General features: G+C 43.9%; 3 protein-coding genes across 17 annotated transcripts in view; all 3 read right to left on the bottom strand.

Moving 5' to 3' along the window:
- Nucleotides 1-1,333: 1,333 nt before the first annotated feature.
- Nucleotides 1,334-2,513, bottom strand: ier2a (immediate early response 2a). Its single transcript, XM_084036448.1, has one exon. It carries the CDS (start codon nt 2,361-2,363, stop codon nt 1,779-1,781), a length of 585 nt encoding a protein of 194 aa, XP_083892574.1. The 5' UTR covers nt 2,364-2,513; the 3' UTR covers nt 1,334-1,778.
- Nucleotides 2,514-5,788: 3,275 nt separating this feature from the next.
- On the bottom strand, nt 5,789-18,244 carry nacc1a (nucleus accumbens associated 1, BEN and BTB (POZ) domain containing a). 5 transcript variants are annotated; one of them, XM_084036591.1, is made up of 8 exons: nt 18,055-18,244; nt 14,405-14,562; nt 13,337-13,606; nt 12,024-12,660; nt 11,675-11,845; nt 10,667-10,772; nt 10,393-10,490; nt 5,789-9,755 (listed from the first exon to the last, which is right to left on the bottom strand). In XM_084036591.1, exons 2-8 carry the CDS (start codon nt 14,528-14,530, stop codon nt 9,445-9,447), a joined length of 1,719 nt encoding a protein of 572 aa, XP_083892717.1. In that variant the 5' UTR covers nt 14,531-14,562; nt 18,055-18,244; the 3' UTR covers nt 5,789-9,444. The 5 variants fall into 5 exon arrangements, with proteins under 5 accessions (XP_083892717.1, XP_083892713.1, XP_083892714.1 ...); XM_084036587.1 differs by having other exon boundaries at nt 14,405-14,558; nt 18,055-18,078; XM_084036588.1 differs by having other exon boundaries at nt 11,675-11,842; nt 14,405-14,558; nt 18,055-18,077.
- A 6,051-nt stretch (nt 18,245-24,295) lies between these two features.
- The window catches only part of LOC311030586 (uncharacterized protein), a 331,387-nt gene continuing 330,125 nt past the window's right edge, over nt 24,296-25,557 (bottom strand). For 5 of the 11 annotated variants that reach the window (XM_084036431.1, XM_084036434.1, XM_084036438.1 and 2 more), the window contains exons 20-22: nt 25,084-25,371; nt 24,758-24,903; nt 24,296-24,510 (exon numbers count right to left, since the gene is read on the bottom strand). In XM_084036431.1, coding sequence (XP_083892557.1) covers nt 24,502-24,510; nt 24,758-24,903; nt 25,084-25,371 — 443 coding nt within the window. In that variant the 3' untranslated portion in view covers nt 24,296-24,501. The remainder of the gene's footprint in view (nt 24,511-24,757; nt 24,904-25,083; nt 25,372-25,557) is intronic. The other 6 variants (XM_084036440.1, XM_084036441.1, XM_084036432.1 and 3 more) reach the window with 3 other exon arrangements.

The raw sequence follows: 25,557 nt of genomic DNA, 5'->3' as shown, positions 1-25,557 counted from the left end.
AAGGTGCCATGTGGAGTTTTCTTGGAAAGAAACAACTGATATTTCAGTGTCAAAATGCAGTAGAAGAATCCAGGAGGTCGAACAAATGTGTTGGATACAGTTTGTCCCCCCTAAAACATTTGCAAAGACTTTTTGAAAAGTGCATTGTTTACATCCACGAGGGAACTCTTACAGAAAACGTGTTTCTGTGGCCACTCGAGTGCAGTAGAACAACGAGTTAATACAACATTGACAGATTACATTTTGATCAGATGTGCTGAAAGTCTACTTTAGCTCTGTTTGACCTTTGACCTGGTACTGGACAGATAATAACAGTGAGATTATAGCTCCACCAGTTAATTAATAACATTGTTAATCTGCTGTTTGGTGCTGGACACGTGATCTAAATCACATTCTGAATTCTAGCAGGTTTTGGTATCGACACCAAATGTCCACCAGGAAAACATTCACAGTGTGCTTAGTTGGGCAGAAGACCCGGATGTGTCGGCATATTCCTTCACAGCGAGTTCGCGTGAGAGAGAGAAAGCGAGAGGTAAACGTAAAGAATGTGTGATCTGAGGCTTAACCCAAGAAAGCGAACGTGTGTGAGTGTGTGTTCACAGACATGTCCAGACAGTTCCGGCCACTCCTTCCAGCCCTGTGTACACAGACAGGGGTGCTCTGGTTTCAGCCGGAAGAATAAGCAGCACAGTCGGGGCCTCACACATGCACTTCCCCCCACATTCCTTCTTCTGTTTTCCTGGGCTAACCCCACCCCCCACCACACTGGTGAATGCCTGTTGCACCCACTCAAAAGTCTGCAGGCCTATAGCCTAGTTTAACATATAAATAAAAGCTTTTATTGTATTAGATTCACACACATTTGTTTTTAAACTCCATTATCTTTCTTTCTCAGTTTGTTGTAACTTTTGTTACCTTCACTTTCCCCATTTGTCAACTCCACTCCAAAAATAGAAGAATGTACCTTGCCTTTTGGACCCTGAACCACTATTATTGTAACATTTTGGCGAGAGTACACTCAAGGGAGTCAGGGGACGCTGACTGTTCCAGTTTATGCCCAGTCAGTGGTTTTAGGGCCAACACACACACTTTGAATCTCCTGAATTGTCTTTGTGTTGTAAATCAGTGTGGGGGATGTGAAGTTGTGGGGGAAGGAAGCAAACTTCTTCACACAGTTTCCTGTCACACACACCCACCCATACACACTACTTTCACACTGATCGCCCAGCAGCATTTCCTCCTGATACCATGACTAAGACGTTACTCAGCTAACCGCCATTACCGCCAAGATTCTTGAAGATATGACTGTTACAAACAACTCATGACTCCGAAATTCACGTTGGGTAGAAACATGTTTAATAAATACTGAGGTAGAATGTTTTACACTTGAATTATTGTCCAACACATTTGCCAGTCCTGTCAGTCAGCGCGCGCCCATGAAAAGTCACATACGCTGAAATGTTCATGAAGGCAGCGCGAGGCCGCGTCCGCGTGAGCTTTTAGTTCCGCCTTTGGCCAGCTGAAACCAGTTAGTGGAGCCGCCATAATTCCGCCAAAAAAGCCCCCCCCAGGGGACGACGACACACCGCAACCCGACGGCTGGAACATGCCCGGGCCTGTTCAGAGCCGTGGTCGGGACTTTCGGGACACCCCCGTCTTGGGTGTTGAATCCACAACGAGCCCCGGAAGAAGAGGCCTCCGCGGAGGCGCGTTCAGGCTCCCTCCGTTGTCGAAAAAGTTAATTGCCTTTAAAAAAAAATAATGTGTTCAGGCTGTGTTCAACACACGGCAACGGCTCTGTGTAGAGGCATGGGGGAGGGGGGTGCAGCCAGCTGACTGCTGCGGTTCACGTAGTCCAACAAAACGGAGCTCACTTTGAGCTGTTGAGAGCAGCTTGTTTGCTCAAGTTTTGCCTTCTTACACGGCAGGAAGTCCGGCTCCACGGCCGCCTTGCCCCGCCGTTTCCTCGAGTGCTGGGCCGGGCCAGTCGGGCAAAGGTTCTCCTTGTTTTCTGCGTGGCGGCGGAGCTCGCCGGGGGAGCCCACGACCTCCTCCTCCTCCTCCAGGGGTAAAGTCCGAGGCTTTCCCGTGGCGAGCGAAGTGGGTCCCTGAAGCTCAGTTTGAACGCCGGTAGTCTCTGTGATCATCTCGGGCTCTTTTTCTCCTTCCACTTCGTCTTCCCATGCCGCCGATTCGCTTTCCGCCGTCGCCTGGGCCGCATGGTACATGTCCCGGGCGGATTTCATGACCAGCGTCAGGAGGAGGCTCCGGTGGAGACGGAGACCCCCTCGCTGGGTCCGGGAGCTGTACAGTTTCCCCAAAGCCACGACCATGATCCTCTTGGCCTTCGCGCTGACCTCCATGTCCCCGTTGGTTTGTTTATTAGAGGCCGCGACGACAACAAATAAAACCCAACAAGTCACCGGTTCGTGAATTCAGACTCTCGCCTTTGACTTCACACACGAGCACGAAACCAGACCGGCGGCAGGACAACTACTTATCACCTCGCTGACGTCACTGACCCGGCGTCATACGAGAGAGCCCCGCCCACCGGTCTACTATCTCGAACGGCAACAACTGGCGAGGTAACCGAGGCTATTTCAGTCCGTCATCATGTCCATATTTAACCGCTCAAATCTGAACTACAATCATTAGAAAACAAATGATGTGGTGACGTCAAACCATATCAACAAACATAACCCCCCTCCCTCCAATCACAATCATCCAGAGACCTATAACATTACAATCTGGACTCTTGTATATTATTTTTAGCACAGACAATTTATGGTTTATCGATTTTTTAAAATAAATTATCAGCTCATGTCCGTCTAGATAATAACTAAAAGAACTTTTAGGTATTTTACTACACGTTACATAAGCATGTAACCACATGCTTTGGACTTTGGTCCCTCTGGTAAGCCAGGCCACACATGCACCCTTCTTTCCGCTGGATAGATCCAATCAATCCGGACTGTTTTGATGACAAATGTGTTGCTTTAATAGTCTAAATTAGTTATAACAAAAAAACTATCAACAAATGCCAAAACATTACATTACAAACCAGTCATGAATTGACCACAATGTTTTTATTTTGATAACCTGGAGCAGGAAAAGTGTGTAACTTATTAAATACATGTCTATTTTTAGTCACATGAATACCATTCCACTGCTTTTACTCGTCTGGTGAACGGTGAAGAAAGCTCGCTCATAACAGTGTCTGTGCTCTCTTTCAGTATCGCCCATCCCCCCAGTGTGTGTGTTACTTCCTTTTCGAAGAAGAAGAAAAAAAAGAAAAAAAAACCCAGGACGGATGATGCCCATATAAAGCACATCCGGCTGCTGTGGCACATGCGGAGGAAAACCCATGACGTGAGTGGGAGCCCTTGTTTCCTGAAGCCATTTAAAGTAACAGCAGCGCTGATTGCGTCAGGGCTTTACTTCCCTCAGTCCATATTTGGGCATTGGAATCCATTCCTCCAGATTTTGATCAGTAGCTGCAGGGTACATTTATACTTCATTTACGGGTAGACGCTGGGCTGGGTCTACCTGTAAATGAAGTATAAAGTATGAAGTATATCACATCTGTGTTGTGTGTGTGTGTGTGTGTGTGTGTGTGTGTGTGTGTGTGTGTGTGTGTGTGTGTGTGTGTGTGTGTGTGTGTGTCTGTGTGTGTGTGTCTGTGTGTGTGTGTGTGTGAGAGAGAGAGAGAGAGAGAGAGAGAGAGAGAGATTTCCTTTTTAATGCTAATTCCAGGGGAATGTGTGGTATGCAGGTGATTGTTTCTGGTGTGGCTGCAGTTCACAAAACATCAGCTGCAGACAATAACAGGCTGGCGTTTGGAAACATACTTGTCTGTGTGGTCAAATGCATCAAAATCAATAAGCAGCATTTGGAGAACAAAGCTAATAAAAATTCCTCTGTTGACATTGACAAATAATTCATAACCGATCATGACTTTTATTGACCGGTTGCCACTCTTAAACATACAATCGGTTAGTGTTACAGTGACAACGGCACCCTGTTCCTCCTTAACTGCCCTCCTGATGTTTTGAAAGTCAGCACAGCTCATGGTTAAATTTCAAATCACCCGAGAGGCACAGAGATTTCATTTCAGTGCAATAACAGATGGAAGGTCGCCCTCTTGTGGTTGTGCAGTGGCATTGAAGCTAAGTGGTTGAGAGTGGAGATTAGTAAAGAGCTACAGCATGTGCACTTGGAGAGGAAATACCTAGCCAGACACACACACTTGCCTTTAGCCCCAATGCACAGCCTAAAGCAGTGTAACACTCTCTCACTTCCCTTCAATCCCTCTTTACATTAGTTAATCATGTTATTCATGGCATCTGAATAATATCAAATGTGTGTCCTGCATTTAACCTGTAATACGATGCCCTTCTATTACCTCACCTTTTAGTCTAGAAGAACAATTCATGTTGATACACCCAGGGGAAGGATCTAACAGCTGCACTGAACTGTGGTGAATTAATTTCCAATATAGTGTGCCATGATATTAATCAATGTATTTCCCTTAGTGAGCAGTAAAACACCACAACAAGCAGGCGGATACACAACAACTACAACTTGACAAAATGCCTTTTAGCTCTATCGTGGTCTCTACCAGCTGTATTTGCTAATGTGTCCGGGTGCTGTTTGTTACTGTTGACTGGGTACACAGTACATTAGGTTTCTGAAGGTTTTTTTTTTTATATATTTGTACATGCTGGTGCTGCTGGGTAACTGACAACAGCTCACCATAAATCAAATGTGCAAGCAATACAAATGAAAGAACATGCTAAAAGAGACATAATGAATGTCCAATATATATATATAGTAATACAGGTTTAAAGCACAGATTAAAAGTTATTCTCAAAAGCTGCTGCCTTGGTTACAGCACAGTTAAATACTACAGCAACAGAGTTAGTTAGTGAACGTCTCAGTGAGTCGTATATCCATCTCTTCGGGAAATTAAATGTGCACAATGAATACAAGTGTTGTCACATTTTAGCATTTCTCCTTCCATCACCGTAACTTGAACTGTGGTCTTATCCACTTGATGTCCTGCTGTCTTGTCAGCCTTTCAACACTAGGTGGTGCTCTTAGAGTGCAAATACAACAAAAAACCACTTGATTCTGCTCTGAGCTCTGGGTTTCTGGTTTAAGGAGGTCATACATGCAAAGAAAACTTACAGTGCATCATTCTAAGTGTTGATCCAGTCACATTTACATAAACAAATAATCTTATACTCACCATAAACACCACAATCAAATCTTTTTTTTCTGATTTAACTAATTACAAGTACTATTATTTAGTTATTAGTATTACTAGTAGTACTTTACATCACGTGTGAAAGGCAGGAACACATGTGAGCGGTGTGAGTATGTTCATAAAGCATGAAGGGGTTTCCATGGCCGCCTCCAGGTGTGGGTACCGGAGCATGAAGAGAAACACGCAACAATGAGCATGCATGTTTCAACTTATCTGTAGCTTGATGAGAAGTGCTTACAGGGAACAGCGTTGAACTAGTTCACAGTAAAAAAAAAGATTTCTGCACAGAAATACACAAGCAAAGACGGACTTCTAATGCTGTAAATTTATTTTTGAGCATATGAATGAACCTAAATTAACGTTGATATTGTCAAAGCTTATAAAGAAGGGAGTGCTCGTAGACAATTTAGTTGCTTAATGAAATTCTAGTTAGTTAGAAAATTCTATTAAAAACAACCCGACACAACAAGCAGCTAAAAAGTAACATCCCAATAATAATTTTTAAAAAATGAGTCAAAGAGAAATTGTTACAAATCTTTTATTAAGATATTCATTATTTAATCCATTTTTGACATTTTCTCTATGATTTGTATTTATTTATTTTACAGTTGTTAATGTGCAATTACCTTTGATAATGTTGGGTCACAGTTACAGGGCTTTCACAAAGTTATTGGCACTTGGAACAAAGAAATAGGATGAGCAGTACAGTATGTCCACTGGCGCTACAGGGTTACAGAGGGCAAGGAGCAGGGGCAGAGACGTGGGCAGACAAATTACTGCACAGGTTGTGAAGAAGCGCCATTTCTGGGTAAATATATACCTCATGCTGCAAGTGCACAACAAACAATCTGACCTCTATGTGTGCGTCTATATATAATATACAGTATTCATCTATACATGTGTATAATCATATTTATATATGTACTGATTAGTGACAAAAGGTTCCCCATGCCGTGCCACACCTTATCTGTTCAAGTGCGTAGGTCTACATGTTTTGTTGAGTGTAAACACATGAAAGGTGCCCAGAATGTACAGAAAAGCACACGTGGGCACGCCTGTTGTACTGTGGATGAAGCAGTGTGCCAGTCGGTTGGTAGTGAGGGAGGGACTTTGGGACATTTTAGGTAAAAACGCCTGACAATAGACGTTTCTACTCTCTGTTTTCTGACCGGGTCGCTGCTTTCTGTATTGGGCTCACACACAGTAGCATGTTTACTGCCAGTTAAAAGCCTTTTACTATGGAAGGCTCACTGTTTTCCTAAGGTTGTTAGTGATGCCAGAGGTCACCGATCCCTCTGTAGGACATGATCAATAACAGCCCTGTAATCATGGACATCTGAACAGTAATTTGGCCGCCATAACTGGTATCTTAAGACAGGAACATTGAGAGATTTATTACCCATCATGCCGAATAAGATATTAAGAAAGATACAATTAGATTCCATTGCTAGATTTAATGTCCTAAAAACTCTCTGAAATTAATTCAGAGGTCTGGGTCTCTTGGTCCTTTATCGAGAAGAATCTGGTATTATAGTGGATTTGTTTTTGAAAAACTTAAGATTGACGTATTTAAAATCTGAAATGAAAGTTTTAATAATAAGTGATATCTTAGGAAAACATTTACACTAACTTAAGCAGTGTTTTAATTAAAATAATATTGGGGGGGGAGAGATGTAATCTGAGTTAAATTGTAAACTTGACCCGGCTAAAAGCCACGGAGCAAATGAAACGTATAACATTATAACTTGGATTTAACCACCTAAAGTGGTTAACTTCACTGCGTTGCCTCACACGGAGACACACGAATACACTTGTGGAAGTGAAATATGACACCAGCTGCATGAAGGACAGGAAGCACAGCAGTCTTCAAAGGTACTGGAGAGGTATGTGGGGGAGGGGTGCTCTCGTGGCATCAACAGTCAAATGCAGAGCGAACTGAGGTTTTGTAGTCATTACCCTTTACAGAATACTTACAAGGTACTGCATTTTTTTGTTCTATCCGTCTATCTTCAGGTCAAACCGTTTCAGTAAACTCATCCGTAGAATTTTAATCAATAATGAAAATAGGCTGAGCTTCATCCATCACGTTATTTCTTCAATAAGATTCAACTGTCTTAAAATTAAAAGCATCCATTTCTTCCTGTTTTTTTAACCCTTTACCTGTGTTCAGAAAAGTAGAACCTTCTTTTTTTTTTTTGGAAATGCCCCCCCAGGATGAGAACTGCCATCTGGGAGAGCATTTCACCCTCTTAAGTCCCACCCAGAGCATTTTCTCTTCTATCCATCTGCAGCAGGAAGCAGGAATCCCCTGAACTCATACAGGTCGCTTCTAGCAAACACAAACGTTCACATAAAAAAAAAAAAAAAGGTCAGTTGTTGACATTTCATAATCAGATTCATCCAGCAACAGAAAGGAAGAACACTTGGGATTTTAACTCAACAGTCATCTTGATTATTTACAGTAGGAATTCGTGCCACTTCTAAACAAGAAACAGGCAGACATGAAAAAAAAAGGGAGAAAAAAAAGAGACAAATTTCACCTAAAAGGGGTTCAATTGCTACACAACATTTGTCAAAAAGGTGCATGAACCACTGGTTCTTCTCATTAAGGTGCAGAAACCTCCACTGGCATGGAAGGTGCAAAAATCATTTTAAAACTATTAAAATAAAACCGTCAGCCATTTTGAAAGTCCTTGTTAAAGAGGTGGTGCACTAGATACATGAATAAACTACATACTAAAAAGACAAAGCTGCGCAAAAAGGCTCTCCTTCGCTAACAAAGAACTGCTTTGCACACATGGATAGTACCATAAAACCCATTTTCTTTCGAGCACTATTGCCTCTCATGACATCCCTGATCCCAGGCGTCTGCTTATTGATTTTAATTAAAAGGCACATTCCAATATCCCATAATTGTTTCCTGTCACTTTGCATTTGTCAGCAGTTTTTTTGTTTTTGTTGTTGTCAGATCAATATAATACCCTTTATATTTCTACACGTAATCTTCAAAGTCGTGGGCTGATGTTTTATCGAACGCTGCAGGTTCACAACCGAACGACAACCGGTTATCGAAAGACAACAGTCAAGCCAGCTGAATCAGTCTAATTCTTCCTTTTAAGCCAATGAACCGAAGATGAAACGCTTCTAATTTAGCAGTTCAACTGCTCATTCCATCACTCTGCACTGTCAAATAAAGATAAAAATAAATGGCTATGGGTCTTGTGATAAGACTGCTTTATTATACTCCGTTTTATGCAAAAATAGCACTTTTCCTTATTTGACAAGACCGCTTTCAATAAAACATGAAGATCGAGATTTTAAAACAATCCCTCTCACTCTCTCTGCTCACACCGTTCTAGGTATGGGCACTTGTATAAATATAGTTTGTCTTCTAAAAAATATGACCTGTTGCCCTTTACATTTTCTTTACAATCATCTCAGTAAAAAGCTTTCCCCCCTTCTCTCCGGATCACTTTTTCATTTCATAGACGGAGAAACATGCTAGAAATTTAGAAAACAGAGAAAGATGAGATAAAGTTCTATAAGACACTGCACAGTGGAACACTCGGGTGAGATTCTCTGGTCTCGAGAAAGGTGATGTGGTGAAGAACTTGCAGGGTGATGAGTGGAAGATACAAGGGGAGGAAGAACAGGTAGTGTTAATGTTTATTATTCTAGTTTTTTTTTTAATTTAGTACCTGTTCCTGGAATACAAGTTGTCAGGCTTGCATAGAGAAAACCACTGACACTTACATTCAATGTACTCGCCACCTCTCCAAGCCACTCCATCCATCCATCCTTCCCCCTAGAGCTACACTGTAACCCCCCCTCTTCCTCCTCCTCCTCCATCATCACCTGCATTTCAGGGAATGTATTTAATATGCAACAGTGGATGCGCTTACACACCTTAAAAAGACAAGGGGAGGCAGAGGGCAGTTAGGAGAAAACCCTCTCACTCTCTCCCTTTCTTCCACTAACTCCATTGTACAGTCATTAAACAAAAATTATAGTTTTCACGTCCTGGTTACATCAGGGCAACGACAGCTGTTGGCCCTAGCAGTGTAGTATAGACAGTCAGATGTGAGAGATCAGCGTGGGCCACAGAGTGAGGAGGCAAGCAGAACTGGGGGGAATACTGGTACGTGTCACCAAATTTCAAACTTCCCCGGACACAGTGTTCAAAATAACGGTCCTCCGTCCCCCCCCACACCTGGTAGCGATTCACCTGAAGAGCCGCCCGACTCCATGCCGGCGCCACCGGCGGCCTCCAGGGAGGCGGGGTCGAAGGCCGGATCCGCCCCCAGGGTGTCATCCTCCATCTTGACGCCGTCGGGGAGGAAAGTGGTGTAGGCGTCGCTCTCCGCCATCAGCAGCTTCAGCTTGGGGATCCAGCTCTTGCGGACCACGCGGCGGGCGTTGGTGCACATGTCGGCTGCGATGGCGTTCATCTCGCTCTCTTTGAAGGTGGTGGCAAAGTTCTGGCAATAAACTGACATGGAAAAGGGGAAAAAAACAGTTAGGGTGATGCACCTTCTGCTCTCAACTACAACTTTTTTTATTAAATGTCCACTGGGCTTCTGGCACAAACTCATCTACAGCTGACGTATCAGAGCTCCTCCTCCTCCTCATTTTTAGATTAAAGATTTTAACGTATATGTAAAATCCTAAATCACCTGAAAGACTTCGTCCTACATTCATACGCACTTCAGTTGATGTTGGTAATTAGTGTAGACGTCCCCCTAAGGTAGGACGTTTAACGAGATAAAACAGGCTGCGACCCTTGATTTGTAAATGTTCTTTTTAAATGGAGCGGCTGATCTCTGAAAACATATCCGGCTGTGTTTCTCATTCGAATGAAATGGAGGGAAATGTATTCATCTTCATAAAGTGTTCATGAATGCCTGAACACATCATCAGCACATATGTTAACCTGGGTGGATGTTGCTATCTAGTGGTCACTGTGGGTTATTACCTAATGCTCATCACAGGGTGCACTAGGATGTAAATAATCTCCAATTTGCACTTCAAAAGTAGTCTAAAACTCGACATGTTTTACTGTTAAATAGAGTTCAAATTCAGCAACAGCATGCATGTATGAATGTGTAAAATAAAGACAAAGTGCTCACATTTAACCGCGTGCAGAACTCTGTTGTCCAGGGGCTTACGGCTCGGGTCGTTGGTGGAGGAGCGGATGCCTGTTCCACAGCTGTTGGCCAGAGTATTCCTGATGGATCAAGAAATAACAACAGAGGCACACAAAAATAGTCGTTACAACCATCTAATGCCAGCAGATAAAAAAACAAAAATGCATTAATCTCTGTATTTAAACAAGCCTTTTGCTAACTTAACATGAAAGGCTTGCAGAAATAGACACAGACGCACGGAAGAGAAGGAACAAACCTGTCAAAGAAGGCAGCCAGCAGCCTCCTCAGCAGCACCTTGTGTCTGGTCCCGGCGCTCACATGACAGTTCATTAGCTGGGCTCGCGATATGTACACAGAAGTACCTGCAAAGAATGCACATGCAGGGAACCATCAACAAACATCATCAGGAGTTAGCACCATTTATGACTCATTTCGTGTCTGTTTGTCTGTTCCAAGTTGTGATTTGATGTGTCACAGAAATGATAAAAGATCTTCGGTTTGAATCTCTGGAATGGAATATTTGTCTGATTCATATCGAACCCTGCAGCTGTAGGTGGGGGAGTGAGGAGGCTGTGTTTTAGCGATACGTCATAGTTTAGAGCTGGGGAGGCCCAACTGTGGCCCGCTGCCCGTTTGTAAATGCAGCGGGGGAAGATTTAAAAATAAACTAGAATATGGCCTGAACGCTGTTGCACATCCTTGTTTAAACACTAGATGTTGACTACAGTACACAAACACATATTTGACCTTTGACATTTCATCTTATAATTAGGCTTATAGATTTACATCATGATCTTTGCTCATATCTATATATATATAAATAATAAAATGTGACAGGTTTCATAATGTAAAGATTTGTAATTTTAATATACATTACAAAACACTTCTTTTGCATTTGTTCTTCTTCTTCTTAAACACCACTAGTTATTGCTGTCAGGTATATTGAGAGGTATGTACAGCCGCCTGTAAGCTATCAGACACGGAACTGCTGCAGGATGTCCTTGAGAGAAAGCCACAGTCAAACGTGTAGCACCACCATGTGATCTGTATATCAATGCCAAGTCATCTGAGGACAGCTTCCTCTAAATATGTGTATACATATCTTTGCCGTTGGCCATGTCCTGTTTATGTTCTATATCTATAAGTGTATGCCTCTCGAATATAGATGTGAATGTATCTTCCTAACTGTTAGATAAACACGTATAAAAGCAATTCTGTGCATCCTCTCCGTCTGTATTGGACAGGTTTCACACACCAACCGTACCTGAGACTAACTCCAGTTTCTCAGCAGGGTCTCCTTCCTCGTACAGTTTGGGATGGCAGCGGTTGCCGATCTGAGCGACGAGTTCTGCGGGGAGACATGTGAGGTCTCTGCCTCGCATCCGACCCCGCGTCTCCGTGTGATCTGGTAGAGCCTCAACACGCTCACCAGCTGCTGGAGGAAAACAATACCGCTAAATTAGAATAGAACCATATCACTTTTCACACGCAGAGAAAATAGATCCGCTAAAACCAGAAACTACATCAAGCAACTATTGAGTTCACAGAAATAGAACAAAGAAGTAAGAACATTGCACACGTTCTCCGTCTAATATTCAGTCCGTGTCCATTACCTGCAGCTCCCATGTTCAGCATACTGTACATGGTATACATGTTACAGATTTGCCTGTACTGCTCTTCAGCACATTCGTCCGTCCCCTCTTCCTCCTCCTCATCATCATGGTAGCTGATGGGCGAGTCACTGGCGTAGGTGCTGAGGGTGCCGGGGCTGGCGCCTTCTGACATCCCGAGGCCTGTCGCAGAGCTTCCGTTGGTGTTGGTGTTGGCGCTGCCGGTGAGCCCGCCGCCGGCCACCATGCCCGCCAGGCTGGTTACGTTGGCACCCATACCCATGGCCAGTCCGAGGGCCCCGGGGCTCTGAATGGCACTGCCCCGCACCGCCTCCTGGGAATAACGGGCCGCCTTCCTGGCGCCGCCTCCTCCCCCTGAGCCCGCCCCGCTCCCATCTCGGCTGCTGCCGCCCTCCCAAAGCCGCTTGGCTACAGGAGTGCAGACCACCGAGTACGGGGTGGCTGCTTCCGGCTGGCTAGAGGGCTGCTCCGTCTTCACCCGCGATACCAGAGGGAGTGGCGTCAGGCAGGAGGCGGGCCGGCATCCACTGTTACTGGTCTGCGTTACGGGGCTCTGGGGCTCTGAAGGGGGCGCCTCCTCAGCGTGAAGGCCCTGGGAGTCGCATCTGGGAGAGGAGACCTAGAAATGAATGTATACATCAGCTATGTGTCAGCATACACAAACACACCGACGTGCCAACAGATACCGTTTGCTTGTAAGGTTTTGCCATGCTGGTGGCTCTGCCGAAGGATGGTCAGATTGTCCGTCCCACAGTTAAGCTTCTCAACAACCAACAACCTTCACATTCTATTCATGCTTTTTAGTACGTGATTAAGTGTCCTCTTCCTTATCCAAAACCACCACCACCACACTATAATGTTACCTCCACCAGCACTTTTCACTGATGAAAAGCTGTTCCAACAACTACAGTGCAGATTGTCCCGAAGTTTCCTGAGCGAATAAAATGTTCCACTGCAGATGAACCTTTATACGTTTGCACTTCCAAACTCTGACCACGATATATATTTCAGAGCCATTCCAACTGGAACAGATGCTCCATTTTAAACAGTCAATTCCAGATTGCAATAAACAAATTAATCAATTAACCTTAAATTTATTGTTTTGGTAATTAAGTTGTCTTTTGATTTGACCTTAAAACACGTAACTGGCATTTTATTTGTATGTCTATTGTGTTTTTAAAGCACTGAAAACTTCTCAACACTCAAAAGCCTCTAAAAACCGGCCCTTTTTCCAGATCATGTCTCAGCTACTGTTACTTGCTTTAAAAAGTGACTTAAAACTCCAATAGCCTTACCTTGAGGAAGAACTCCGTGCCCTTTTCCATGATCTGTTGGATCTGCAGGAAGCCCGCAGTATACATGAGGAGAAACTGGTCCCCCACCGTCATGCTGAGACGGCCTGTGTAGCAGAAAGACAAAATCTGCTGGAAGCTCTGGGGCTGCACAGCTGACGGGAGCTCCACTACGGTCGGGCTGGTCTCACTGCTGCCTCCACCTCCACTGTTGCTGCTGCTGAAAAGGTCCCGGAAATAAGAACTGCTAGCAGCCAGCACAGCTCGATGGGCCTGAGACAAAAACAGATAAGGGAGGCGTCCCATTAAAACTTACTCTTCTCTCTCACTTAATGATTTCATATCAAGGAAGTTCCTTGATATGAATACATGGCCACAAATAAGATATTAACCATTAAGCAAGCATTTAGTATGGATGCTCTATTTCCAGCCATTTATTGACTAAATAGGTTTTAAATGTAACATGAATCCTAAAAAAGGATTTGAAGTTCTTGGACAGAAAGACACACTCAGAGTCCCAGCTGTCTTGCTTGTGGGGTTATTGAAATATTGGGACCTAAAAACAAGATTACAGGGCAGGTTTACAAATCTGCCATGATAAGAATGAGGAATGACAGCCCACCAAGGCTCATGGCTTTGTAATTAGGGGCAATCTAACCCCTTTTGACTTTACTGCCCGAGTGGGAAATGACATGCAATTAAGGAGGTCCAGTTGTCATTCCAAGTCGACTAAAGCAGGGGATTTATCTAAATCGCTAAACCTTCAGCTAGAAAGGAGCCATTTAGTCAAATCTCTCTAAAGAAAACTGGGATTAAAAGTTGCTCTCTGTGAAAGTGTATCGTCATAACAAAGTGACAAAAAAGAGTCACGACGGCGCCCCCCCCCCCCTCTTTCCAGACTGTCCAAACAGTACTCCTTTTGAAGTACGTTGGCATTCCAGCCTCCACGCAACATGGCTGCCATGGAGCCACAGGACTAACTGTTTACACCCAAGCCTTGGCTCCTCTAAATGTAGCCGTCCCCTTTTTCAACACAAGCATGAGAACAATAGTAACTGGCTGGTCTCGTACCTTGAAGGCATGGCCCTTGACCACCACGGACACGTCGCAGTAGAGGCCCTGCAGCCGCTGCTCGTTCAGACACTCTAAAACGTTGTTGCCAAAGTTTGGGATCGCCATCTGAAGGGTCTGGGCCATGGCGCGCCTACGCACACCACCAACGGGTCTTGCTGGGAAAAAGAAAGGGAAATAGAAAGAAATGAAAAGTGTGAGAAAAAGGGTTTTGATTTTAAGTGTGTACAATGCGTTATCCCCGGTGATGAGCAGGGTCACGGTCCCAGGTGGGGTAAACGGGGCAGGCCCATTCACAACAATGACAAGCCTGCTGTATCCTGTGCAATGTCTTTGGTGTGGAGGAGGGTATCAGAAGGCAATGCAAGTAGGAGGTGTAACGTTACATGGCTGTGTGAAAAGACAGAAAAGCTCGGGAAGAACAGACCTGAAACAAAGCAGGTGAGGAATGTCAGACGCCGCCATTAATGGACGCAATAAAACGGCCGAGCGTCTTTCACGGGGACAATGTTACACCAAACAAACAGTAAATCTAATGGCCGTTTTTATTACTTCCTGGCCAAATTATTCATAATGAAACACCTCTTTTCTCGGGGAAAAGAAGTCCTTGTAAAAGCATTCTATCTCTTGGCATATCCAACGCTCATTGACCACAAATATTCCTTCACACAGTCCTACTAAAAGGCTCTTGGCGGGCTCACGGGACGTTGATTTTTCAAAACAAAGTTTTGTTGAAGCTCCAGTGGATAATCTACATTGCATTAATCCTATACGTCACTTTAGCCTTGCAGTAGTTGTTATTGCCAGCAGTGGGCTCAGTAAAAGTCTTCTATGGGCAATAAAACCCGTGTCCTTAGATAACTGGGCCATGGCCTGTTATTCTATGTGGAAAAGTGCGTGGCCTAAACAAACACCACATTGCATGTTTCCATTCACTTGTCTAAACAGTCAAAGGCAAACACAGCCCCTTGCCCTGCTCCCTCTTGAAGATTCCTATATTGTGAATGTCAATATTAAATTAAAGTGAACCAACGGTCCCTCTGCAGTGGATACGAACCCTGTGATATCAAGCTTTGTATTCTGTCAGAATATTTAAAAAACTAGATATTTTCCTTTTAGAATTTGCACACACGGCCTCCTTCTACAGGATAGTTCAGGGATTCACACGTATACGTATTATATGCCCTCTGAACCCACGATTGCAGAATACAAACGATCCATTGATAAGCCCACATGGTGGCATTTCATTGGCTATAAACCTTTACACAAAATGACATAAGCGTTTCCACAGATATATATAAATACGGATGAGTATACAGGCCTAGATAAAGCTGCTTTTCACACACGGATGCTTTACAGCTTTAAAGCTGCACACACACACACACACACACACACAGAAACACATAGATACATATCAAACAAAAGCAATCTGTGATCCTGGGAGAATAGACTGATTGAAGCCCACCTTGGAGGAGGCATACAACCAACTTTGGTGTGACTGAGTGATGAGGGCCGGAGTGAGCCGCCCCATCATATCCAAAGCCTTTCATTTGGGACCTGGCCAAGCTCCGGGGTAAAGAGAAATGCTCTCTTTGTCTCCGTCTCACTCAAGCTCCATCTCCCTCATACTAAAACACAGATGCGCACACACAAACTCAAACAAACCCACAAAAGGCACACTGAGTCACACACAGGCATTAGACAATACTGCTTGTTTACAGTTTGGCAAGCCGCAGTGAGCACACATGCGTGCACATAAAGACACACAAACACGGGGGTTGAGAGCAGGGTGTGTTTGCACAGTTTGCCCTGACAGTGAGAGAGAATGTGACTGTGTGTGTGTGTGTGTGTGTGTGTGTGGGTGTGCATGTGTGTCTTTATGCACCAAGGAGGGTCAGTGAGGCCTGCAGAAATGAGAGGGATCATCTCAGGTCCTTATTCCATTAAACATACAGAGTGCAGCAACGTGAACGAATGAGATTCACCCCGTCTTATGCCAACCGGCCTGGTGGGGAAAAGTAGGTCAAACATACTCACAACATACTTAGTCTTTTCATATTAAGCCTTAAGAATGTGTTTGCCCACATTCAGTGGGCTTATGTTATGTTATGTTATGATAGGGCAGCTGTCAACATATTTCAGAACTTATAGAGTCCGACTACTTTCCAGTTTATCCAGTTCCACCACAGAAAACAGCTCTGGCACTGCTGTGTGGATGATTACTGTGGAGTCATTGGTGCAGCTGGCACACAATGCATTCCCTCTATAGGCATTTCCTGGTTCTCATGTGCCCATGCCCTGCATGGCTGTGCTACTCCTATCAGATCAAGACACATGCACAGGCCTGGCTCGTGATTCTACTTATATAACAGGGATCTCCCTGAACCTAAAGCAGCAGCACCATCAAAACGCTCCTAAACTTCTTGACTATGCCGAGGAACCGTGCATGCCCTCCACGGCGTGCAGCAGCGTGTGAACGGGGGAAAGGGATGCCGCTGGCTGGGCGACTGTGAACGGGTGATGGTGCCGTTTAACGCACCGCGCCGTGTGCCAGTCTCCCCGCCGGGAGGTGCTCCACTGTCTGCTGGCAGCGGAGCCGCGAGGCGACGGGGGGGGAGGTGGAGGGGGGGGACGACACGGGATGGCAGCAAGCCTCGGTGATACCCGGGTGAGGGCGACGGCGTGTTCCTGTTTACGAGCCGTCAAATGACATCCAGGTGTAATAATCGAAAGCATAAGCGGTATCATGCCCCTCTCTTCCCCAGCGGCTGACAGCGTTGAAATGTTCCATGCCCTCTCCCATCCGCAGCAGGCCTATGGGGCTGCTAATGGCTAAGCTAACACTCCTGTTAAATATTTTGGGTTCGCCCCGGCGCACCATCCACCTCATGCACACTCAGCCCAGCTGCACAATGTCAAGCATTTCCGCGATAGGCCCCACTCAAAAGTACAAACAAGACACTTACTGCCTGTGCGGACGGAGGGAGCTGCGCTGCGACGCCCGGCTGTCAAGCTCAAATGTTGCTTATTTAAATATTTTGGTGATGGGGGAAATCGCTCCCCCTGCCATTCTCCATTCTACCGACATCAACAGGTCATCCCAGGACACGCAGCAGCTGAGGGCGAGCCAGACGGAACCAGTGCGGCACGAAGTGGAGGGAGGGAGGGAGGGGAGGGGAGGGGGGAGAGAGAGAGGTGGGAGCACAACAAGGCACAATTCTTTACAAACGGCGCTCGTAAGTGCTGCCGTGCCAAAAACACACAAAAAAAACCCTGACTGCCGTGGCATTTTCGCATATTTGAGAGAAGAGTCAGGCAACACGGAATAAACCATTTCAGACCGTCGCACTCCGGCGGCGATAATGTGGCACATTTCACTGTTTGAACGGGCGAAAGAAAGTTTTAGGACTGTGCCAACCTCGACCCTTTTCCCGAAGTGGCATCGCCCACTTATCCCAAACTTTAATTGGTCCAATTGTCTCCACTGGACCGTTCACCATCAACCCCAATCCGCGGCGCTAACTAAGGACACCGGCACAGAGCCGTCTCCCCTCCCCGCCCCCTCCTCCCCGCCACCGCCGCCGCCGCCGGTGGATCCTCAGACGACCCCGGCAGGACGCCTCAACACCGCGGCAGGCAAAGACACTCACCCCCTCGCTGGGATGTTGATCTGACTCGGTTCAAAGGAAGGGACGCAGCGCTCTCTCTCCCAGCCTTTCCTCGCTCCGGGCAGCCATTCAGTGTGAGCGAAGCGCCGATAGCAGAGCCATCGAGGGCGGTACAGTATCCCAGGGGATTGCGGAACACAGAGCCACTGATCGCGCGGAGCAGGAGCGGAGGGAGACGAGCATGACGCGCGCGTCATTCAATCGCATGATCGTTCCGAGCGCTGCCTCTGTTTGGGGAGAGACCTATCCCATAATCCCACGGCGGCGTGGACTGTTTGCGCATTGGCACAGCAAAGCAGCCTCTCTCCCCCCCCCCCCCCCCCCCTCTCTGCATATGAGCGATATAATTGGGAAAAGTAGGCCGTGCGTGTGTACTTATTTAACTTGAGTGAACTCGGCGCGCGCATATAATTAGTCGGGATAGTGACGCGCCCTTGTTGGCTGTAAACAAGCTGAACCTTAATAATACAGGGCACCAACTCACCTGGCCGTCGTACCTGCTCGTACCTGTGTTCAACTGACAAAGCCTAAGCATGTCCGGGCGTAACTATAGGTCAAATGTGCATTCATATCCATCCTGTGCATCTATAGGCCTGCGTTTATTTATTGTTTCAAGTATGCAACCACAATGTTTCACCACATGTTCACACCTGGAGGCTTCATTGTCTTTAATACAGCGCCTTCATGCATGGCAGCAATGACTGGGAATGCTGTCAGATGAAAAAAGGAACATGCAACTTTCATTAAAGGAACCAAACTGGTTTTACAGCTGTGATGAGTCCAATCTTAGGTTAGGATTGTAAAGAGAACATGTACCCTAACGGGACAATTGTCTGATTATCGTCTGACTATAGTCATTTTAATGTAAAAGTGTGACCCAAGTGAGGAATTGAAGTGTCACATCATGACACAAAATGTTCACATTTTGCATATATTGACTAAATCTCATTTGTGTCTGGGTGTACTCCAAATGGAAACCCATCATTCTGTTTTCTGTTTTTTTTTTTTTTTGTCCCATGCTTTACAATCAGTAGCTTTAAATGTGGCCTTTTGAAAGTTGCAGTTTTATTTGTGGCATTAAATGTTTTGCTGTGCAAATTCCAGTTCAGCTTAAGACTCCCAGTCGTGGCATTCAAGTGAGCTGATAAAAGCATGATCAGAGATAAAGAGATAAGAGGAGACATGAGCGGATACTTTCACCTTTGTGCCACATCGAAGTCACCACCGATGGAGCCAATTAGTCAATAAGTCATTTTGTCACAGTCAAGCACAAGTGATACTCTGTTTTTAAAATGATCCCATGATAATGTTATTCAATTTCAAATATTTTCCTGTTTGCCAATCAAACTCAAGGTGCAAAATCTCTAATAATGCATCTTTAAATTTAAAATGAAAATGGCAGCACTTATGCCACATCACAACTGCCTCAGAAGCCTAATAAAAGTGTAACATCAAAGCTTGGTCCTGAATCAAACAACATCCGTTTGTTTTAAATCCAGTTCAGTGTCAGAGAACATAACATACATTTGAATAGAGACTGCACTGTCCCAGCATGCCAGTATGGCTGCATTTTAATTTGGAAAGATATTATTTCTTACGACGTGACCGTGTCCCTGTGACGTGAATGAAGATGCAGACATTGACTTTTCAGTTTAACTGGTAGAAATAGAAGAGGGTATGGTAAAAGACATCCTCTCCCTGTATTTTGATGGCTGAGCAATCCACTCCACATTGCTGGAGCTTGTACCACCACCTAGAGGATAATGAAAACAAATGAACAGCAATAATGTGCGATTTCAAGAAAATAAACTCCACATTAAGTATACTGGGACAACAATGGTCCTGCACCACCTGCAGTGTGATCACGGTTCATTAATATTCTCATATAGGCCTATTTGGATCATGTACTGAAATCTGAACATAATCAAATCTAAATCAGTGCTGCTTTTTCCTGCTTATTTTCAGATTAAGAGCATGGTGATTTGTGTGTATACAAACATTACTGTAAAAGCAGGACATTAAAGGGAGCCAATTGTTATACTATTTTGGACTGCTACAAATTATAATTTCCATTATGGATGAATCTGCTGATTATTTTTCTGCTTTAGTTGATTTGTTTGTAAAATTATGAAAATAGTGACAGATGAAGTCAACATTACCCAGAGACGAAAGTGACATCTTCACAATAGTTTTGTGTCCAACCAATAATACAAAATCCTAAAAAAAATTGAGAAACTGGTAATTTCAAATGTTTTGTATATGATTAAACAATTAAACAAATAGTTTCCGATAAAATTTCTCTAAACTGATCAATTAAATCGACTTATCGTTTTAGCTGTACATTATGGTAGTTTAGTTTGTAACAAAAGATGAGTTTCATGTGTTTGTCTTGTTTTCTATGTAAACATTTTATTTTGAAAAGTAGCTAGTAACTAAAGTTGTCCGATAAATACTGAAGTAAAAAGTACAATATTTTCATGTGGAAATTTAGTGGATCAGTGGTAGAAAAGTATACTTTCTTCAAATTTGTATTTAACCCGTAAATGTACTTACAGGTAAAAGCCAGTAAATTAGAATATTTTGAAAAACTTGATTTATTTCAGTAATTGCATTCAAAAGGTGTAACTTGTACATTATATTTATTCATTGCACACAGACTGATGCATTCAAATGTTTATTTCATTTAATTTTGATGATTTGAAGTGGCAACAAATGAAAATCCAAAATTCCGTGTGTCACAAAATTAGAATATTGTGTTAGGGTTAAATTTTGAAGATACCTGGTGCCACAAACTAATCAGCTGATTAACTCAAAACACCTGCAAAGGGCTTTAAATGGTCTCTCAGTCCAGTTCTGAAGCCTACACAAACATGGGGAAGACTTCAGATTTGACAGCTGTCCAAAAGGCGACCATCGACACATTGCACAAGGAGGGAAAGACACAAAAGGTTATTGCTGAAGAGGCTGGCTGTTCTCAGAGCTCTGTGTCCAAACACATTAATGGAGAGGCAAAGGGAAGGGAAAACTGTGGTCAGAAAAAGTGTACAAGCAATAGGGATCACCGCGCCCTGGTCAAGATTGTGAAAAAAAACCCATTCAAAAATGTGGGGGAGATTCACAAGGAGTGGACAGCTGCTGGAGTCAGTGCTTCAAGATCCACCACCAAGAGACGCTTGAAAGACATGGGTTTCAACTGCCGCATACCTCGTGTCAAGCCACTGTTGACCAAGAAACAGCGCGAAAAGCGTCTCACCTGGGCTAAGGAAAAAAAGAGCTGGACTGCTGCTGAGTGGTCCAAAGTCATGTTTTCTGACGAAAGCAAATTTTGCATTTCCTTTGGAAATCGAGGTCCCAGAGTCTGGAGGAGGACAGGAGAGGCACAGGATCCACGTTGCCTGAAGTCTAGTGTAAAGTTTCCACCATCAGTGATGGTTTGGGGTGCCATGTCATCTGCTGGTGTCGGTCCACTCTGTTTCCTGAGATCCAGGGTCAACGCAGCCGTATACCAGCAAGTTTTAGAGCACTTCATGCTTCCTGCTGCTGACCTGCTCTATGGAGATGGAGATTTCAAGTTCCAACAGGACTTGGCGCCTGCACACAGCGCAAAATCTACCCGTGCCTGGTTTACGGACCATGGTATTTCTTTTCTAAATTGGCCAGCCAACTCCCCTGACCTTAGCCCCATAGAAAATCTGTGGGGTATTGTGAAAAGGAAGATGCAGAATGCCAGACCCAAAAACGCAGAAGAGTTGAAGGCCACTATCAGAGCAACCTGGGCTCTCATAACACCTGAGCAGTGCCAGAAACTCATCGACTCCATGCCACGCCGCATTAACGCAGTAATTGAGGCAAAAGGAGCTCCAACCAAGTATTGAGTATTGTACATGCTCATATTTTTCATTTTCATACTTTTCAGTTGGCCAACATTTCTAAAAATCCCTTTTTTGTATTAGCCTTAAGTAATATTCTAATTTTGTGACACACGGAATTTTGGATTTTCATTTGTTGCCACTTCAAATCATCAAAATTAAATGAAATAAACATTTGAATGCATCAGTCTGTGTGCAATGAATAAATATAATGTACAAGTTACACCTTTTGAATGCAATTACTGAAATAAATCAAGTTTTTCAAAATATTCTAATTTACTGGCTTTTACCTGTATATCAATTATATCCCACCACTGGAGCAGGAAGTCATTCTCGGTCCGACCCATATTGTGGTCCGACCACGCCCCTTTCCAATCAAGGCCACACTAGTGCACACAGGTGAATAGGGTCGAGGAGTTAATCACTTCTGTCACCGTTTTCTACTCACACCCGGGAAAAGTGGTGAGTTTAACGCTTAAATGAAAATGAAAATGCCAGTTATATTTGTCCTTATTGTTGTTGTAGCTGGTGTTTTATTATTATTATTACCTCTGTTGGTGGTTGGCTAGCATGCTAATGTTTGGTGAGAGACATTAAGCTAAAGTTGTTTGCAGCTGGTTTTAATTCATGATTCCAGTAAGCGCACAGGTAATAAGATTAATGATAGCCTTGTGTATTGAAAGGTCCCAGATGGGAACGGAAGTGAGCCAGCAAACGTAGGTCCTCAAACTGAGCCAGCTAAATGCTATTCAGCCGTCAGTCGTTCGGTTGTTTACACCGGTGCTTTCTGTGTGACATGTTAAAAACGGTAAATGTGGGAAAAAGGCCCACTGGTGACATTACATTATGGGTCAATATGATGAGTGGAATATTGCCACCTGCTGGAATTAAAATGCACATGCATTGCATTTTGTTTTGTTGCAACTGTGATTTTAAAAATTGCACTGAGGAGCAACTCCACCTGAACAAACAAGTCCTGTAACTTGATATGTGGATCTATCATATTACTCTCACGGTGCTAGTAGGTAGACAATGCGGACACCAAAGCATCATACACGTTTAAGCTACCAGTACAATGATATGTTTGCGTAGTGGTTTACCGATTGAACCAGCTATTTGCATGTGGTGGAATAACAAAACAGTGTTGTATTGCCCAACACAACAAACAGATGAGCTAAAACAAGTTGTGTGTGACTGTGAAATTCTCTCTTGTCTCTTTGTTTTTGTGAAAAATAGAGATGGACATTGGAAGAGTGACCTCAGTCTGTTCACTGCATGTCTAATACTAGGACTACACACTGTGTGTGTGTGTGTGGGTGTGTGTGTGTGTGTGATGATCATTGCCAATAATAATACTAATGATGATAATACTTGACAAGGCCTGAATGCTTCATAGACTGATTACCTCTACGATTAATCTTACTCAAAAGATAAAGATGCATATTTTTTCCCAGGTAAAGCTGAATGAGCATGCATTCTCTTTGCAGCGCTGTAGTACTTCGCATTCAGTTCAACACGTTCAGCGCTGGGAGCTGCTCAGTACAACCACAGCAGTCTACTGTCGGCCACCGGGCAGTTTGTGGTTCACTACCTCGCTCAGTGATACTTCAACAGTAGTTGTAGAGAGAATAGTAATCCTATATCTGTGAGGCTGGTTTATATGGACACACTGAAGGGGTCAAGCCGGGACCCAGAGGGAGGAGAGACTTGGCATTAAAGGATGGGAGGGGGTCTTAGACAGGGAGACGCTCTCAGGCAGCCTGCTTGGCATGATGCCCTGCTTCCCTGTTGCCGGTGCCTTGGCACTGGAGCAACATGCTGTGACTCCATCCCAGCAACAGCGTCACAGATTTGGGCTGGCTGCCAAAGGGTCCCCAGCCAATGAAGGCGCACACAGTGCCAGAACACTCCAATGGTAGCCAATGGTAAGCCAGGATGTGTTTAGTGTCATCCCTCCCAGATGTGAATTCCTTTAAACCCACAAGGTACACAAATGCAGACACAAACATGCAGCTCGAACTCAAAGACATAGTGTGCACACATTTACAGTGATCTGTGTGTCTATGTATGGAAAAGAGAAAATATAGAAATGGTGTCTGTTTTCAAGTGAATGCAGCTCTGTATCATACCATTTAGTAATTCTACATCAGACCTGTAGGCATGTTTCACAGTGGTGGCAAATCACCACCACTGTATGTGAAGCTTTGTCTCACTCTAGTGGTCAATCAGAGTAATGCTGATGGTGTGAGACGGTATATTGCACTAATAATTTTCCTGAAGAATAAATGCTGTTTGTGTAATCATTTGTTTTATTGGAATCAATGAGGCAAATTTTCACAATCTGTATTTGTCCGTGTTTCAAATGTATTTTTCTCAATGCAATAATGAGTCCAGTGATGTAATAATTGTTAATTACATTGATATTTTAATGTCAAAGTCAGAATTTAAAGCTTCATTCATTCATTCATTCATATATCATATCATCATATATCATTACATTACACTTTAAACCTAAAAAGTCCACTTTTGGATGCTGGGATCTGTCCTGTGATCATCATCATCATTTAGTCTAAAACGAGAAAACATAGTGAATGTGTTAGGATCCAGTAACAGTTTTGATTTGTAAAAAATATATCAAAAAGCCAAAAATAACAAAAAATCAAAATTCAAACTATACCTCAACATATAAGTAGAATTCCAGAATAATTACGATACTAAACATAACATATATATATATATATATATATAAACATGTCTAGTGATGTACTGGAAGATTACTTTAATCTACCAAAGCTACGACAACAGTTGTATCTTACCCGTATCACGGTAGCCAGCACGCCATAGATGATGGAGATGAGGAAAAAAGTGAGGAAAGTGAAAGTATACCAGCTTTCCACACCCGTGTCTTGGTTCACTGCAGCATGCATGATGTCATCCAAGAAATCACAGTCCTCCAAGGTGTCTGTGAAATAATTAAAATGTGTTAGCTAACGTTAAACTGGAAGAGGGGCTGGGAAGAGATGTTAACAAAATAATCCATGCAGTTACCAAACATACCCACAAATGTGTGAAATAGGTAGTTAACCTAGTATGTGCAATCTTTAACGGCTAGAAAGATTTGGATCAGTGGATAAACTAGCACCTGGTTTAGATATATCCAGCGATAGGGTGGTGTTTGCATGCGTCACCCTGCAGGTGATGTTTGTCCCAGGTAACCAGATGACTTTAGATAGATGAAGGTGGCTTTGAATGCTGAACTTTCCGTTTGGGCCTCTGTGGGGTTCACTCGTGTTGTAGTTCAGCAGTTCCTTGGTGTCATCAAGAAACCAAGTGATTGTAATGGATTCAGGGCTGAAGCCAAACACCAGGCACACAAGTTCACCGGAGCCCTGGAGCAAGGTGGCTGAAGGTTCACTGTGGGTCACTGAGGCTGGGGAAAATAGTTGCACATGTTAAAAACACTTTAATCCAGTGAGAGCAAATGGTCTAACACTGTAATGCATCTTTTCTTCTTTACCTTGGTGCTTACACTACTGCTATTGAGCAACATTGAGAGCAGGCTGAGGTGGATACAACAGTAGCATACAGTATCGGATCAGATTGTGATCACCATTAG

Source organism: Eutrigla gurnardus (genome assembly GCF_963514095.1).
Source record: "Eutrigla gurnardus genome assembly, chromosome: 20".
NCBI lineage: Eukaryota > Metazoa > Chordata > Actinopteri > Perciformes > Triglidae > Eutrigla > Eutrigla gurnardus.
This window is presented reverse-complemented; position numbering and strand designations above follow the sequence as displayed.

Excerpts from the sequence above, each read along its gene's own strand:
- nacc1a (XM_084036591.1), bottom strand. The coding sequence starts at position 14,530 with ATGGCCCAGACCCTTCAGATGGCGATCCCAAACTTTGGCAACAACGTT. Across the intron at positions 11,846-12,023 it reads GCTGAACATGGGAGCTGCAG|CAGCTGGTGAGCGTGTTGAG; the intron begins GTAATGGACACG and ends GTTTTCCTCCAG. Across the intron at positions 10,773-11,674 it reads GAAACTGGAGTTAGTCTCAG|GTACTTCTGTGTACATATCG; the intron begins GTACGGTTGGTG and ends CATTCTTTGCAG.
- ier2a (XM_084036448.1), bottom strand. The coding sequence starts at position 2,363 with ATGGAGGTCAGCGCGAAGGCCAAGAGGATCATGGTCGTGGCTTTGGGG.